The sequence below is a fragment of the Phodopus roborovskii genome, unplaced genomic scaffold (assembly GCF_943737965.1).
Source record: "Phodopus roborovskii unplaced genomic scaffold, PHOROB, whole genome shotgun sequence".
Lineage (NCBI taxonomy): Eukaryota > Metazoa > Chordata > Mammalia > Rodentia > Cricetidae > Phodopus > Phodopus roborovskii.
This window is the reverse complement of record NW_026126461.1, coordinates 1,566,713-1,584,615: the sequence shown is the minus strand read 5'-3', so window position 1 is coordinate 1,584,615 and position 17,903 is coordinate 1,566,713. Positions and strand designations below refer to the sequence as shown.

At 48.5% G+C, this 17,903-nt stretch overlaps 1 protein-coding gene across 2 annotated transcripts; it reads right to left on the bottom strand.

The window, feature by feature from the left end:
- Nucleotides 1-7,797: 7,797 nt before the first annotated feature.
- Neu2 (neuraminidase 2) lies at nt 7,798-17,462 on the bottom strand. Of its 2 annotated transcripts, none has more exons than XM_051190735.1 (3): nt 17,439-17,462; nt 10,495-10,706; nt 7,798-8,774 (listed from the first exon to the last, which is right to left on the bottom strand). In XM_051190735.1, the coding sequence occupies exons 2-3, from the start codon at nt 10,693-10,695 to the stop codon at nt 7,836-7,838; spliced, it is 1,140 nt and encodes a 379-aa protein (XP_051046692.1). In that variant the 5' UTR covers nt 10,696-10,706; nt 17,439-17,462; the 3' UTR covers nt 7,798-7,835. The 2 variants fall into 2 exon arrangements, with proteins under 2 accessions (XP_051046692.1, XP_051046691.1); XM_051190734.1 differs by lacking the exon at nt 17,439-17,462 and adding an exon at nt 10,784-11,125.
- Nucleotides 17,463-17,903: the final 441 nt, after the last annotated feature.

Genomic DNA, 17,903 nt, shown 5'->3' with positions numbered 1-17,903 from the left:
ATAAAGTGGGGAAGACCTCTGTTGAAGGCTGAGAGGTTGTGAAGCATGGCTGGTCAGGGGATTATTCAGATAAAACAAATATCCTATGCCAAACCTTGGTAAGCAAAGGTTCAGGTGGGCTCCAGAGGACAGCCAGCAGCAATAAGCATCAGCACTGGCTAACAATCGTACTTTGAAAGAGGACTGAGACCTACAAATCCACTTTACCCTTAGCTTTTAAATCCCTAGGTGAAGGTCTGAGCCTCGTGGATCTCACCACCAGGGGGCGCCTTGAACTCTAGCCTCCACGCCTGAATAGCATTCAGGTGTCCATCTAGACCAGTAGGTCTCTTTTCAAATAAAGCCACCAACAGGAACAGAGGCAATTTCCTAAGAAGATTAAGGGACTATATCATCCATAACTGTACTCCATGACATGCTTGGAAACGGGAAGCCTGGCTGTGAGCAGCTCCTTAAGGGTGACAGAAAACTGGCCAGCGGCAAGGAGATCTGGGTGGGATCAACTTTGGGAAGAATGGAGTAAGAAAGAGCTATATCCACTTGAGCTCGTGTCAGGACTTAAGAGTCCTAAGGAGGCAGGGGATTATATTAATAATACAGTATCAGATGAAAAGAGACCAGGAAACAGATTTGGAATACCATCCCAGGAAAATGCTCTGAAGAGGCTTAGTCTGCTGGCAGATTCCTAAGACATCCTTTCTCCCACCCCAGGACTCCAGTTTCCGAGTCAAGCCCCAGACCAGAGGGGTTCAGCCCACTACAGTTGCCAGGCTACTTGCTGCACCACCCACCCATGCCAGACCTGCACCTCCTCCAACCTCTTCTGGCCTCCAGCACTTCCCAAGTGTGAATCATGACAGCCTCCCTTGGCAGGGGCTGTCGCTGTGCTTCCTAAATGCCTTTTCTGCCAACAGCTACCCGCTTTCCGTGGTGATTACAAGTCAGCTGCTTCCAGCTGCAGACTTTTTCCTCTTCCTCTTTGCTTCCTCAGCCAGCAGCTATCTTAACTGATCTGCAAAAAAAAAAAAAATTCCAGAATCTTCTCCCCAGCCTGTCTTCCTTCCATGCCACCGGCCCCTCCCTCATCAGACTTTGAGTTTCTGGGTTGCACCCTGACTAGTTGATTGGCAATCCCAAACTTCTCAAAAAAAACAAAAAGTTTCTGAAATAGCTCTCCACTCTGGCCGGGCCTGCCACTGCCTCTTCCTGGCACGCACCTGCCGAATGATGTCCGTCTTCTTTGCCCCACCCATGAGCCTCCACGATATGTCACACCTCTAGAGAACCTCCCATGTCACAAGTTCCCCTCATCCCCTCGCCACCACAATGACATATTGTGGGCACTTGTCTCTGTCAGCTCAGGCTCCATGACAAAATGTCATGGATGGAGACTTCAACAATGCCAAGCATTTATTTCTCCTTATTCTAGAGGGTGGAAATCCACAGTCAGGGTGCTGGCATGGCTGGTTCCGGTGAGGCCTGGCTTCCTGACTGGCTGCCTTCATTCTGTCCTTACATGGCTTCCATCCTTTTCTTCCAACCTCCCAGCTCCATCAGGTTAGGACCCCACCTTTACGACTTCATTTGACTTCAGATGCCACTTAAATGCCTCACCTCCACAGTCACTGAGAGTCACCACAATTCACCCCCAAAACAATGCCTCTAGGTATGGACACTGAACCAAAATGTGTGTTTGAGTTACCTCATCCAGGCCACTGTAGATTCTCCTCAAAGCAGATAGAACCTCCATCTCCACGCTCCAGAAAGTGAGAACCGGAGAGACTAAATAGCCAGCCTGCAAATTAGCAGCAGTGTGGAAGCCCCAGCTCATACCTGATGATCTCAGAACAGGACTGTGTGCTGTAGACCCTGAACAAGACAAGCAGGACTTTGGTGCTAGACTCCGAGTTTCCTCAGCTGAAAGCCTTTATTCTTCCGGTATTTTCTCCCATTTGGAAGCTCCTAAAGCCCCCATACCTCGTACTACTAGATATCCTATGACTTCAAAGACTTAGCCGTCCACCACTGTGTCTCTTCCTTATTCCATTCCCTTCCAGGGAACAGGCAGGAGTCCCCTTTACTCTCTGCCTGTGGCCTGAATCTTCTGTCAGTTCTGCTCATGGGAGCTATAATCCTGGGAACATGGGCAAGTAAAATCATGGCCTCCAAACACGCTGCACTCCTCTGGCCACTGCTCAGTGTCTGTTGGCCCCAGTCTGTGCCTCAACCCCACCTGCTCCCAGCCATCACATCTACACACTCAGTCTTGCTCATACAACATGTCCATGATCCTGCCAGTGGCCCAGGTCCTGGACTTACTCACAGCCCCTTTCTGCCATCCCTGTCCTGAAATATTCTAGCCAGGTGCACCAAATCCACTCCAGAGAAGCCCCCATCCATACAGCCCAGTTGTAGAATAATCCACATATCCAAGCAATACAGTAACCAGGGACTTGTAGAGCTCTGCCAAGCCCTGCTTCCAGACCTCTGCAGAGCACCAAGCCTTCCTTTCCCTATCTCATGCTCCTCTAGCTAGAAAATACCTTCTCTGCCTGTAGCCTGAAAAGCTGTTTTCCTGGCGGAGACCTCATTCAAGGCTCACACCCACACACCTTACTGCCTTGGTGGATAATCCCTGAGGCATTTATACCCTACTCGTGTGCAATCACCCATCTTCACGCACGAACCTCTTCTTCCACATGCGTCACCTACCCAGATTGTTGCCACCGAGCTGGCTTCTTCCAAGCTGAAGGGTGACATCCTCATTCCCACCTCTTCCCACCACCCACATCCGATGAGTTCTGCAGTGCCTTAGGATTCACTTCCTTCAGGCCTTGCCTCCGTCTGTCCTTGCACCACTGTCTCTGGGCTATTTCAAGAGGACCTTTCCTGGGCCACCTCTTCCCATGACAAAGGGGTTGTCTTTCTAACACACAGATCCTCCAGATTCAAACCTTGTCTGTTTTTCTCTGTCCTGGGGTAAAATGCCAGCTTCCGGCTCATCACACCAAGCTCCCCATTGCCTCCTTTTCTGACCCTGCTCTTCTGCTCCCCCTCCCCTCCCCCACCAGCCACACTCCCTCTACATCCCAGGACCAAGTCATAACCTTGTGTGTCTCCTCACTCATGTATGCTCACTCACTCATGTAGGTTTGAAAGTCTGCTTCCAGACGAATCAGGGAATGAACTCTCTGCCTCCCAGAGCATGCTGGGATTCCTTGGGGCCTTCCTGTTACATACCATGATATCTACCTAAGGGCTTCCCCAGGCTCTTGCTCTGTTCCTCTGTGGCAAGCTTGGAAAGAGGGGCTCAGGAAGTCTGTCCTGGCTTCTCCTTAGCCTGTAAGGTCATGAGCAAGAGGCTTCATCTTCCTGTCTGGTCTCTTCCTTGGTAACGTGGAGTGATGACAGTGGCCATTGACAGCCAGGGGGAGCAGATCATGGACTGCAAAGGGCTTGAAATTTAGTAAATGGAAGCTCTTAATAGACTCTCCCTTCAGGAACCTGCAAAACATGTAAATTTGCAATGTGTCTGACTGGATTCAAGAAGGCCCGAGAAGCCAGCATATCAGAATCCAGTTAAAACCACATTCAGAGCATGCCTGGAAGATTTAGAAGAAAGGAAGTACTTCTCTTAACGAAGCAACATGGGAAAGGGGGTCCCTGCTGCCATGATATCTGACTAGAGCTCAGACATAGGCCCTGACTGCTACACCCATAACCTTGCTGTGTTGAAGGAAGGGAGAAGATAAGGCGATGGCTGGTGTTTGAGGTCCTTGAGCTTCAGGGCCAGGGTGGGGTTAGGGTGGAGCAGCCTGCTTCAGGCTGGGCAGGACTTGTGTGACTATCAAGTCACCCAGCCTCCCCGGTGGGTGACTGTTCCAACTCCACCCAGATGAGCAAAGTCAGACTGGGTTACTAATACCAGGGCACTTAGAACTCCATGAGTCTGGAACTTTCTATGTTTGTACACTTTTGGTATTTTACCTAGATTATCCACCACCAGGGATAAAATAGGGCCTGTGATTTATCACTTCAGCAACAAATTGAAAAATGGAGTCAATATTTCTGGGACCTCGGGTATTTGAACGTTTAGGAAGCCGTTGCGTGACATTTTAGCTCTAAGAGGGGAGTTGTATTTCTCTTAGTGAATGTGTTTCGAAAGCTTTTGGATGTTTATCCCCACTCAATAATAGCTTTTAGAGGAGTTGATTTACAGAAACAATCCCCAACAAAGAACAAGGTGTGTCCTGGAAGATGTTTTCTCCAGTGTTATTTATAACCAAAAGGAGGCGTGGCCTTAGAGTCTAGCAGAAAAGGGGAGTGGTTAAATCATCCTTGCTGTGTCTGTTGGCATCTTACTTTCTGCAGAAGAACGTGCTCACTATATATCAAGCAGGAAGAGAGGGACAGCAAGCACAATTCTAGTTCAGTTTTGAAATGCAATCTAGTTTGGGAAAAGGGGGGGCACTACCAGGTTAAAGGCCTGAAGAAAATGTGGTCAGTGGGATATTCCCCTCACCCCTGCCCACCGCCACTCCAGGTTCTTTTTATCTACAAACAGTTGTCACCTATTGCTTAAAGAGAAAAAGGAAAAACAAACAAACAAACAAACAAACAACCCTCTCTAAAAGCAGCACAAAAATGGCGTTTTGGGAAAGCAGCACCTTTCCAAAAGCACAATCCGTGCTTTCGCCCTTCCTGGAGCAGCACGCACGCACGCACGCACGCACCACGCATGCACGTTTGACTCCCGGCTCTTCCCTCTCACTCCTTGCTGGTGGCAGCATGCTCCCAGATCTGCTTGGCTCTGAGAGTGTTGCCGCCTTCTTAGGCTGTCAGGGAGGGAAGGTGAATCTGTATCTCAGCGCCTCATATTCTTGGGTCCAGGCATCTGCAGCCTGCAGCCCACAGCAGCAGCTGCCAGCTCCCCTTCCTCGGGTGGGGGGATGAGGGAAGGGCAGGGGCAGAGCTCAGTGCCCATGGGCTCCAGAGGTAGGCCAATGGGACCCTATACCCCAGAACCTGGAGAACCTTTGTATTTTGTAGATGTTCAGACATGCGCACACGTGTGGTTCTAAGGTTGGCAAACCCAGATGCTTTCCTGGCACTGCCTTTCACTAACAATGTAATTTGGAGGAAGTTATCAGACCCCCTCTGTCTTAGTCAGTGGGTGCATGTGTGGTTTTGGAATAGTTAAAGCTTTTAGGCAAGAAGGCAGAATCTGACATGGCTAAAACACATGTCACCAAAATATGGCTGATAATCTTTTCATTTCCTGTCTTAACCAATTTCATTGAGTTTCTAATCATGACTTTATGACAACTCAGATACCACAGCCTTCACATACCCAGTAAACTTCTCTAAAGCAGCAAATTTTATTCCCTCACAGTTCTGAAGGACAGAAGCCCAAAGCTGACTCTCTGGGCTAGTGTCCAGGTGTCTGCAGAGCCAGGCTCCCCGCAACTTTGGGCAGAGTGGCCCCTGCCCGGCACTATACGCTCAGACTTCCCTAGCGCTGGCTGCTCCCTTCATCCTCAAAGGTGTGATATCTTACTTTGGGGGCCATTCTGCTTTCTCCTCCACAGAATGCCCCTCTGCTCCTCTCACAACGACATTTGTGGATTGTGTGTCTCTTCTGGCTAATCTAAGATAACCTCCCCATATCCAGGGATGAACTGAGTCACATCCACCCAGTCCCTGTAAGGCAACATTGGCCACTCTACAGACTAGAAGTGGACAGCAGGCATTAGGTATGGGAGCCTCACTGGGACCTACCTCCCCTCCCCGGGGCAGATGCTCCAGCTGACACACCCCCTCCCCAGATCAGAAAGCCTTTCTCAGCGTGTCCACCCCACCGGAAGCCACATCAGGGGGTAATATTGAAGATGGAATCTAAGAGGGGGATTCTCAGATGCAGCTGCTCAGAATTGAAGTGGCCAAGAGCTAGGAGCAGGGAGTCCTGTACCAGGAGCTCTAGCTCTCGTTAGTCTATGCCAATGCACATGTGTTGGTTCGGACTGCGTCTGCAACCTGGTTGTCAGGTTATCAGACAGACGTTGCACAGTTCTGGGCTGCCGGTCTCAAGATTGGACCAGGGAATGAAATGCACTAGTTACTTGTGTGTGTGCACATGTACACACACACACACACACACACACACACACACACACTCACACACCAGGAGGTAGCACTGTATTCAAGATTGGCCAGCATTCCCCCATCAATGTGGCATACATAAGCTAGACACAAATTGGTTATGGTGAAAACCCTATCACTAAATGTGCTGAATACATCCTAATTTGGACACCAGGACCTACCTATCATAGCTATTCCGAATGTTTTTCAAACGCCAGATGGAAATCCCCCAAACAGAGGAACCAGCTTTCCTTCTAGCTGGCTGGATTAAGCCCTCACAAGGAGAGGCGGCATTCTAATAGGGCCTCTACTGCCCTCAATGAAACACACATCTCTGGCTTCCACACTTGCCCAGACAAAGATGCCACTCAGCTATACCTGTGACTAGTATCACTGCTGTGATGACCGAGGGTCTAGTAAGGCCAAGGGCAAGCCTTTCATAGGACATGAGGCTCTTAACACAAAGGGCACAGAGGCCTCTTAACAGTCCCAGGACATCAGAGAGATGTTGGTCTCCTCCATCGGTCATCCCTCGAAATATCCTGGGAGAGCCTTCTGCTATTTCTTTGTGATAAGAACTACACTAACTTAGAATCCCTGGCCACTTCCTTCACTTGAGCATCACCAGCACCATAGACATGAGTATCCCAAAGCAGCCCTGTACTTCTAATACTCATCCAACAGCCACCCCCACCCCCTGATTCTTTCAAATTCACTGATCCACCAGAATCACCTTCATACCTTCAGCTGTATCATGTGCATGGGGGAAAACATGTTTAGGATGCCTGCAGTGGGTGGAGGAAGGACCCCAAGGCCTCTGTGAATGCAGCTGGATGTAGAGAAAGTATCATTGCTGATGTGATGAAGGATGTTGGGAATGAGCTCACTCTCGATCATCTGGTAGATTCTAAACCAGCCAGCATCTGTCTTGAGTGACAGAGGGGAGAACACAGGAGGAGAGCTATGTGAAGACAGAGTTTATGGAGGGAGGTGGTGCAGCCATAAGCTGTGAAAAACGGCAGCCATTGTTGGAAGACCCCAGAATGCAGAGGACGCAAAAAGGGAACATGGTCTACAAGCTTGAGGATTGCAAAAACTTTTATTTCCTACCCCCGAGCTGGAGGTAATTTGTTAGGACATTCCCCGAAGATTAATACAATGACTTAGAAGGTTAAAGAAAAAAATAATAAAAGTGTTCTGATGCTGTCTACTCTAAAGCATTGGCAAGGGGACACACACACACACACACACACACACACACACACACACAAACACTAGGATCTTTGCTAATTCAACTCCTTAGCTAAACCTTTCCCCAGGAGACTGTGAACATTTTTTCCAAGAAGAAATAGGCTGGGTTGGATACTTTATTAAAACTCACCCCAAAACTAGGAAACAGGCAGGCTAAGCTAGCAAAGTGGTAGCCGACATGCAGAATGACAGCCTCTGTGTATAATGTCCTGACTTTCCCTGTCAAGAGGCTGGAGAAAGTCAGGCTCCTTCGATTTCTGGGCTGGAAATAGAACCCACTTCAGAAGCTGAAACAAAAGCCTATGAAAAGCCAGGAGACTAAGCTTTCTGCATACGTCTGAAGAAAGGGCCCAAGAGTCAGACTCAAAAGTCTAGAGGATGCTGGGACAAAAGAGAGATGGGTATTTTGAAGCACAAGGAAGCACTCTGGGCCGCATGCAGCAAGATCACTGGGCACCAAATACTGCCGGGAAAGCTTGCTTTAGGGTGAAGGTGATGAAAACGATCTCTTCGTAGTTATCTGATTCATACACACACCCAAATAGTGGGGAGCCATCAGGGCCATGCCCCATATTCTGCAAGTCCGAGTAGGCACAGTTTCCTGTCGCCAACAGGGTGGGCTCTGACCAGGTCGTGGGGTCCAGTGGCTTCTGGTTGAGGTACACACCCAGGTTGGTCCTCTTCCGGGAATCGGTAGGGTGGGTATAGAGCAGCCACACATGTAAGGCATCTGCCCCTGAGATGGGGTTGGGGAAGGCAACCACACTTCCTTGGCAACCTCCCGGAGGCTCTACAAGTTTACTCACTACCTGGTTGTCCTGGAAATCCAGGCCACTGTTAGGACTTTGTGCCTGGACCCTGGCTCCCAGGGAGCTCCTAGCATTGAGATAGACCACCCTCTGAGCTCCAGTGCCAACATCAGCCACCTGGCACTCCAGTGAGTTCTGGGACACAAAGTGGCCCAGCTCCCATGTGTGCCCATGGTCATGGCTGAGGAAGCAGAAGGCAAAGGGGGCAGGCGCCTGGATAGAGGATTGTTTCCGGTAGGCATAAGCAGGGACCAGGAGGCTCCCAGCTGTGTTTTGCAGCTGCAGACAGTGTCCAGGACCCACACCAAATGTGGCCCAATCCTGATGGGTGTTGCCAATGGCGGTATCTGTAATGTCCTGGACGGCGCTCCAGGTCTTCCCATGGTCAGTGCTAGTGATGTAGCATAGCCGTGTGACATTAACCCCAGTCTGGAGCTGGTGGTATTCTGATATTTGCCCGCGGATGGCGATGAAGAAAAGGAAGAGGGTCTTTGTCTGCTTGTCATACAAGGGACACGGGCTCATGGAGCGGTGGCCCTCCAGCTGGGCTTGGGTCACCACCTCCTCAGCTTGCCACTGAATGTGAGGAGAGTTAAGAAAGAGAAATGCAAACTTGAAATTGCTTGTGACAAGGACAGGAGCTACTCTGGGGGCCCAAGGGCAGGTGTATCTTAGAGATAGAGTCAAAGGCCATGAAGGGACTACTTCACTTATCAGTTGCCACCACCCTCTCCTAGTGCAACAGGAGCCAGGCTCCTCTCCCTGTCTCTATCACTGCCCCTCCCTGAAAGCTGTTACTTTGCTGCCCACCAACAGACATTTGCAGAGCACCCATGACATGCCAGATCCCCAAGGCACAAAAGTAGCTCAGGAGCCAGCAGAGTCAAGGGACATGACACCAAGCCTGATGATGACTTCAATCTCTAGCACCAACATGATAGTATGAGAAAACCAACTTACTCAAGCACATGTACATATAGACAGACAAGCAAATAAATGTGACTTAAAAAAAATTGTAAGGAACAATGGTAGGAACCATTCCTAACCCCATCCTTCCTCTTTCTGGCTAGTCCAGCATTCTTAAAAGGCAACAACTTAGTATGGACCACAAATGACTGGTTGATGCAAGACAGAAAATGAGGGTCACTGTTATGGTAGGTTGCCCTGGCTGGTCCTGCTTCCAGCCCCAAATAAACACACAGAGACTTCACTTGGTGTTACCGGGTAAGCCACGGCCTGGTGGCAAGACATAGATGGATAGAAATGGTTTAATAATTAAGACAAAGCTAGCCAATAAGGATCCATAGTCATTGGCCAACAGAGTTATAATTAATATAGCGTCTGTGTGTTTATTTGGGGCTGGGAAGAGCGGTGGGACCTGCTGGACCAGAAAACTTACATCAACAGGTCACCCTGCATCAACTACTTATGAGACTCTACCAATGAACTCAGAGATATTGAAGATTCACAATGAGCTTCCCTGCTACCAGTGTATGGCATGTATGCCACAGCCACCATCTATCCCTAGTCCACATCAGTTGCCCCACCCCACCCCATGCAGGGTTCTAAGCACAGATGACGCCAAAGGACTGTGTTGCCTAATCTCCCAGATGCTGAAGGAGAAGTATCATTAGCTCCAATTCTTATTTTGAGAATGAGAGGCCTAAATAGGTAGCCAAGTTATATATATCAAATACAGCGTCTCTATGTGATAATTGGGGCTGGCACCACAGTGGGTCCAGGCGGCGGGGGAAAATCTACTCGTTACACCATCCTTTGGATAAGGAATGGACCCAAGCCTTGAACTCGGGTTCATCCTCTTCCAGCATCATGACTGTGCATAACAATTAGGCTGCAGCCAAAAGAAACTTTGACGCCATACTCTGAATAACTACCATGTATTCGTAATAAGAGTAATGTTACGAGGGCCCACACAATCATCCAACCCCTAGCCCCCAGATTAATTTCCCTCAGAGGTTACCACTCCCTGGTAAATGACAATGAACTGCTCCACCCTTGGGCTTTCAAAGATGCTGGGAAGCTCAGCTAGGCATGTGATGGAGCATGTGGTCAGCCAACAAAACTTGCTCCTGGTGAACCCAGGTGAGGTCTGGGTTGGGCACTGGAACCCCTCAGCCATCCTGTCCCTGAATGGGTTTCCAGGTCCCTCCCAAGCTTCCTAGATTTCATCAGCATCCCAGTCATCAAGGGATGGGCTTGCCGCGGTATTCTGTGAGCTCTAAGCCTGGTTCCACAGTACCCGGCACCCTCATGAGGCAGCTGGGTCCTGCCTTACCTGGACCTGATGGGTGTCTGAATTGTAGCTTCCTCTTCGTAGGGAGAACAAATCAGCATGCTCATCTGTCTTGCTCAGACGCTTTTCCACAAAGGCCAGCAAGGTCTTCTGCTTCGACAGGTAGATCAGAGCAGGGATTCTATAAGCGTAGTCTCCTGTCTGGAATAGCGTCTCCTTCTGCAGGACAGGGCAGGTCGCCATGGGCCTGAGATCTGGGTAGGAAGAGAAGATATAGTGTTTGCTGTCATACCTGTGCCAGGGTCATTCAATTGGGTGACACTCATCTGACCGACAAGCCAGGTCCTGTCTGGTGGCCTGTCCTCAAAAAGGTTCTGTGTCCTTTCTCATATCCCCAAACCACATTTGCCAGTTGTGCAGTAGCATTGGCATGACTCCATCTAGGAACAGAAAAGTGTGTTTTGTATTAGGTTCCTGCCATAAGTCAACCGCTCTCTTCACAACAGATTTGTGACAACCTTCTGCTGTAAGCCTGCGTAGAGTAGAAGAGTTTGCTGAGCAGCACTCCGCAGCTGTCCGGATGCCAGGGAATGACACACGAGAGCCTTTTATAACTCCAGAGCCTTAGAAAGCTGTCCCAGAGAAGAAGAAAAACACCTCCCTTTCCCAGGCTGCCTGCAGCTGATAAACCAACTGTCCCCACTGTGTGGGTGCCGCCCTGAGGCAGGCAGGGGGTATCTGGATCTGGAGAGATAGACTCTATTTACTAATGGGGCTGGGTGGAGCCCCAGAGCTATAAGAAAACGGACAACAATAATGATAAGTATTTGCTGCAAAGAACTGGGAAGTCAGGGGATAACTTGGTGACTATGGTTGACAAAGAGTTGACAGCTAACTTCTTAGCTGGAATAACCACTGTGGGCTGGGAGAACCAGTTGACAAGGTAATCTTCAATAAAGGATTCATTTCATGACTTGCCTACCCAGAACATACGTACAGATGTTAAGATAAGTCATAAAGCCAGGCACTGGTGGTACACACATTTGGTCCCAGCACTTGGGAGGCTGAGGCAAGCAGATATCAGTGAGTTCAAGGCCAGCCTGGTCTACAAAGTGAGTTCCAGTACATAAAGTACAAAATAGGCCAAGAAGCCTGTTCTGACGGAGTAGGTATTTGATCAGGGATGAAAGGTCAATATTATTGCCAATCCCTTGCCAAGGCTAGGATCTGACTGAGCATTTGACAGCAGTTACTTCATCTAACCCACAGATTTCCTGCCCTCTGCAAGCACACAAAGCTCAGAGTGATGCCTTTTATAGAGAGATGCTGGAGTGGAGGCAATGGAATAATAGATCCCTGCTAATCCGGGTCCATATGGAGGATGCTCATCTCTCTAAGCAGCCAATCCCTACATATTAGAGACAAGACTGAGCCCAGGAGTGCAGAAGATCAAGGAACAAGGACTTCAAGGTCAGAACAAGTTATCTTACCCACCCCTTCAGCCCAAACCCACACAACTAACCCCTACCCAGGTGTTCCTTACAAAAGACCTTTTGTGTTCTCTAAGTACCCAATGGTTCTAGAAATCCTTGTGAATTGGGAAAATTTGTCACTCACAAATATTTATTCATCCTCTCGATATCCCCCCCATACACACTCATGGTAGACATTAGTACCATGGTCACCAAGGCTTAAGTGGCCAAGCTGAGTGCAAAGGCACTTCTGAACTCCATCCTCTGCACTCGAGCAGGTGTCTAGGGCCCTCTGGGGCACCGTGGCACAGCTCTACTGCCAAACAGTGGCAGTCACTTCCAGATGATGCACTGGAACAGAACTAAAGTCAAGAGTCAAAAACTCAGATTCTGAGACCGGATGGAGATGACTCAGTTAATAAAATGTTTGCCTGAGTTCTATCCCAAGAACTGGTGTAAAAAGCCAAGTCTGACACAGTATGTTTGTAATCCCTGGGAAGGCAGGGACAGGCAGATCCCTGGGACACCCTGGCCAGCCAGCCTAGCTACAGTATGAGTTCCCAATAAGTGAGAGACCCGAGGAATGACACCCAAGTTTGACTTCTGGCCTCCACATTCACCCACCCAAATTCAGGTTCTGAACCTTTGTCACCTCCTAAAAGATTGTTCACTGTTGGAAAAGTTTCTCTCTCCTCATAGAAAGCAGCAGGCTAAGTGAGGCAGCCACAGAGGCCCCATCCATCAGCAGTGGATGAGCCTGGATGGGACCGGAAAAGGCTGGAAAGTAGACGGGGGCTTCAGTATAAGCCAAGACTTACTACAGTAGACCAGCAATGAGAAAGGTTACACCATCATGTTCAATGTAAGAAATTGCCTGTAGATCAGAAAGGACTATATGGCAGCCATTTCATTTGAGCCTCCCTAAGGCTACCCAAGGCTGACTGACACAGCTGTGGTCACCAAGCTCAGAGCATCTTCCATGAGGAAGTTCACTTCTCCCACACACCCAGGAAAGTAGGCATCGCTGCTCTGCCACAGTGTGAGGAAACTAAAAAGTGGGCCAGGAAGGTGGTAGGTGGCTCCCCACAAGTACACAGCCTCAAGTGGCAGAGGGATGTGGCTCTGAGTCTGGATCTGCCAGATGCCACAGCCCACACACCCCAGACATTCAGTGGAGGGTCTCACTGCTTCCTCGTCCTGTCCTGCTGGGGCACAGCCCGGCACACATCTTGCAGAGCCAGAGATCTCATTGCTGGTTCACTTGCTCTCTTCTCTTCAAGGAGATACTTGATAATTTATAGACTGGCACCTTCTCAATACCAGGAAACACAAGCAACCAGGCCCTGGCCCTACCCTGTGGGACCCCAAAGAAAAGCCAAAATGTCAGTAGTTATATGGAAGGATAAACGGGTCTGTGTTGCTATCCACAGAAAAGCCTTTGTTCTAAGTTAGTTTTTTTTTTTTTTTTTTTTTTTTTTTTTTTAATTAGTCTGAGTCAGTTAGTGAGTTTTTAGTTGTTCTGAGTTAGTCTGGATGGACACTGCCTGTTGGCTCCAGCCCTGGAATGATGCCTTTTCTCCAAGGAACAGCAGTTGTCTACCCTAGGCCAATGAAAGCCCCAGGAAGGCAGCCTTCTGCAGGGCCATCAGCCCAAAGTGTGGTCAGCCTCTCCCCCAACAAAAACCATCTCCAGCAAATTTAACAACTCCACCTAGAGCCAGGGCATGGTGGCATTCCAGTCCTAAACTGATGGGGGCCCTGAGTCACACGGAACTGACACCCTGAGCACTCTCTTTAGAAGTTTAGAGAAAGTCATTCTAGAGTAGAATCATCGGTTCAGTTGCTGATCTGAGTCCCCTTCCTAAATGCCCTTTAGGTACCCTAGAACTCATGAAGGTGTGTGTCCCACCAGCATGGGCTGAGAGACTATGAAACCAGTATGCTCTTTAAATTGATCTCACCGGAAACTTTCCCACGCACCACAACATCCTCACACAATGCCCTGGCAGGAAGAACTCCTGTTTATGTCAACAGAGGGACATAAGCCATACCTGCAGGAGCGGGTGCCCAACAGGATCCAGGGAGGTCTGGGCTTGTAAGGACAGACGCAGTGGGATCTGGTTTCTAGAAGGTCGCTGTGGCTCCTGTAGTCCCCTGGCCTGGTTTCCAGTCTCAGCCCCTCAGTCAGTGCATACATATCCACACCTAAAGGAGTGCTCCTATTTGCCTCCCACTCATCTGACAAGGCACACTTCAGGGTCACTGTCAGTGTCCAGGCCCAGCCCTGGCCTAATTAGGATGCTGTCTCTCATTAGTCTGGAAGAAGTCTGCCAGCTACCAACCCAGTCACTCCTGAATCACAGATGACTTGGGGCAGTATGAGTCAAGTTGTTTCTTACAAATGGATGCATTGAGCAACACACACTCAGTGGGAACAGATTTCCTGGGGTTTGGAAAATTGTAATGTTCCTGGGGAGGAACAGGTTAGAGGCATGTAGAGCTTGGCTGCCTTCTGGATCAGCCAAATGACCCCTTAGACCCTCAGGTCCTCTGAAAATGAAGACGAAAACCTTGTGTCAATCCTAAAATGTATGAAAGCACTCAGAAGCTGAATCGAGTCCCCTTTGTAAAACCCTGACCAAACACTGCATCAGCCAGAAGGCTCTGAAACAGGGGACTCATACATTTTCTTAGTCTGCTTCTTTATTGCTACGACACACACTATGACCAAAACCAACTGTAGTTTATCCCATCACTAAAGGAAGTCAGGGCAGAAACTCAAGGCAGGAAGCAGACCCCTGGAGGATCGCTGGCTATTGGCTTGTTCCTCGTGGCTCACTCACTTTGCTTTCTTATACTTTCTAGGACCACCTGCCCAGGGATTGTGCCACCTACAGTGGGCAGGGCCCTCCCATATTAGTCATTAATCAAGAAAATGCTCCAGAGGCTTACCCACAGGCCAATCTGATGGGAACATTTTGTCAGTTAACGTTCTTCTCAGATGACTCTAGCTTGTGTCAAGTTGACAAAACAATAAAATTAAAAACCCAGTCAGAACACATGCATATCTGATAGCAGTTAGGAAAGGCTCTTTCAGAATACAAAGGCCAACTCACACGCACACAGAAAATACGGCAAGAACAACTATCTTGTCCAATGTCAGATGGAGGCCAACCTTCTTACTGATCCTTGTAGCCAAGAACAACTTCAAAATAACTTACAGAACCCTCATTTTGCCTCTAAACACTTCCCTATTTCCCTTTCCCTCCAAACACACCCACATGTGTTCTCATGGCCTTGTCAATTTCCAAATATATCTCATTCTCCATTCCCCTTCTCCTGTTTCTCAACTTCCTACAGAGGGCAAAAATCTTCAATGCCTTGCTTGCTCTAATCTGAGGTACTCCTGACACACCATTGGTCCACCCACTGATGGACAGATGGCTATCATCCACGAAAATTGTAGCAGATAACTCATCTGCCCTTTAGGCTAGTGTTTGGTAGGTTATAGACCCAGTAGATGTCAGCCCCAGGTGATGAACTCTTATCTGCTGGCTCCAACATGTCCAAGGTTCCATGGCCTTTCCCAGAGGGACAAGTCACTTGGGACACAAAGCCAAAAACATATCCCACTGTGTTCCAGTCCTCCGTAGGACATGGATGGACTGAACACAGGACACATCAAAAGATAGATAAAGTCAATTTTGTTTCAAATCATATATTTTGTCTTAGTCTTGACAAGAGAGGGAGAAAGAGTTCCATTTTTTGTTTGTTTGTTGCTGTTTTTTGAGACAGAGTTTCTCTGTGGCTTTGGAGGCTGTCCTGGAACTAGCTCTGTAGACCATGCTGGACTCAAACTCATGGATATTGGCCTGCCTCTGCCTCCAGAGTGCTGGGATTAAAGGCGTGCACCTGCCAAAGGGTTCCCTTTTATTTCCTTTCTTATACTGGACAAAGTCCTTTCATGATACCCTCCCATTGCTGCTCAGGTCTAGGATGTTCCCTGGCTCAGAGCTAAGCACACAGTCAATTCTTTAATTCCTGGGAGGTTTACCTCACAGGCCCGTCTCCCTGGTCACAGTGGCCCTTCTCTATGGCCTCTTCTGGGTCCTCATGCTCTGATCTTGGCCTCTGTCTCTCTCACTTGTTCTGAAAGACAGTCAAGTCAGTGTGGACTTGGAATTTCTCCATGGAAGCTTTGCTGTCCCAGTCAGTGTTCTGTTGCTATGAAGAGACACCATGACCAAGGCAACTCTTATAAAAGAAAGTATTTAATTTGGGGCTGTCTTACAGTTTCGGGGGTTTAATCCATTATCATCTGGTGGGGAGCATGGTGCTGGAGAAGTAGCTGAGAGTTCTACATCCAGATTGGCAGTCAGCAGGAAGAGAGAGAGCCATTGAGCCTAGCTTGAGCTTTTGAAACACCATAGCCCACCCCTGGACCTGGTGACATACTTCCTTTGGCCCCCTGTTTTCCCACCAGCTTGAAAAGCGTTGTTTCAGGGGGCCTTAAGTACAGGAGACTGAGGAAATGTCCCAACATGGTGGCTCACATCTGTAATCTCAGCACTTGGGAGACTTAGTCCTCACAAGAGGCCAGTCTGGGTTACATGATGAGTTCTGGGCCAGCTCTGGGTTACAGAATGAGACTCATGCTTCAGAAAGGCCACAGAAAAGAAAGAAAAAAACAGTTAAGGTTCTGTTTTAATGCTATCCAATGCAAGAGGAAGTAGGTTACTAGATGGTAAAGTTTGGTAAGTTCACTAAATGCTCAAAACTCTGTTAAAAGTTAAAACCAAACAAATTACAAATTTATGCATTCCCCAGACTTAGTACAGTGCCACAAATGACACAGTAAATATCTTTTGTGTATAGAATTGCTAATTTTTTTGTAGCATTTATTTACATCTCTGTTTTTCAAGGGAGTCCCACATGTAGCTTAGGCTGGCCCGGAGCTTGCCATGTATCCCAGACTGGCCTCAAACTCATAATTCTCCTGCTTTAGCTTCCTAAATTCTGAGATTACAGGCATGCGCTGCCACACCCAGCTTTATAATAAGTAAATAAGCACCATTGGAGATCAGTTATAACCAATGTTATTACAGATGATGTTTATTTACTTTCTTGTACTCCTCCATGTACATACCAATTTCATTGTTAGTTTATGTAACAGAAGAATAAAGACGTGCAGAGAGACAACAAGAATAACATATGAAAGGAGCCAGTTGGCATAAAAGACTGGAGAACTTTCCCTATCCAGTAAGCCATGGGTAACAAGCACAGCATGCTGAGAAATGCCTACAGTATGCAAACACAGAGGATGCTGTGTAAATACCTACAAAGGGGCACAGACTCTTGACCCTGCTCACTGGCCCAGTCCCATTCTCAGAAACTTCTTTCCCTTTCTTAATAAACTATTTTTGTTTCCTACCACATGTCCTTGGTGCAGTTCCTTGTCCCGGTACATGAGAACCTGAAAACTTCGGTGGGGATCCTCCCAACATTCCTCTGTACCTTTGACAGCTGGCCCAGCCAGGAAGTAGGATCTCAGCTGGCTGTTTCTTCTTTCTTCTTTATGTCCCCTTCACTTTGGGGGGTCAAGCTCCGTGAGAGGCTGCTAGTGTGGGGGTGCCTCTCTTTCTCCCTCCTGTCTCTTCTTCCCCTAGCGTCTGCTGCCAGGAGTAGGTGCTCCTAAAACTTTTCTCCTGCCCTAGGAACCTTACCTAAGCGTTTTCAGAGGCAAGCAAGCTTATACATGAGCTGGCAGCTGTCAAGCCTTCAGAACTCTAGGCTGAAAGGCACATGCTTGGGGGCTGAGGGTGGTCCACCTTTAAGTTGTGGCAGAAACCATAGCAACCCAGAGCTGAGTCTGGGAGATGAACGGGTCCTGCTGTGCTGAACGCCACAGCATAAGCAGAGGCCCATGCTCACACAAACACCTAAATGGCCTGGGTGGAGACCAGCAAAGATAGTGGTGTC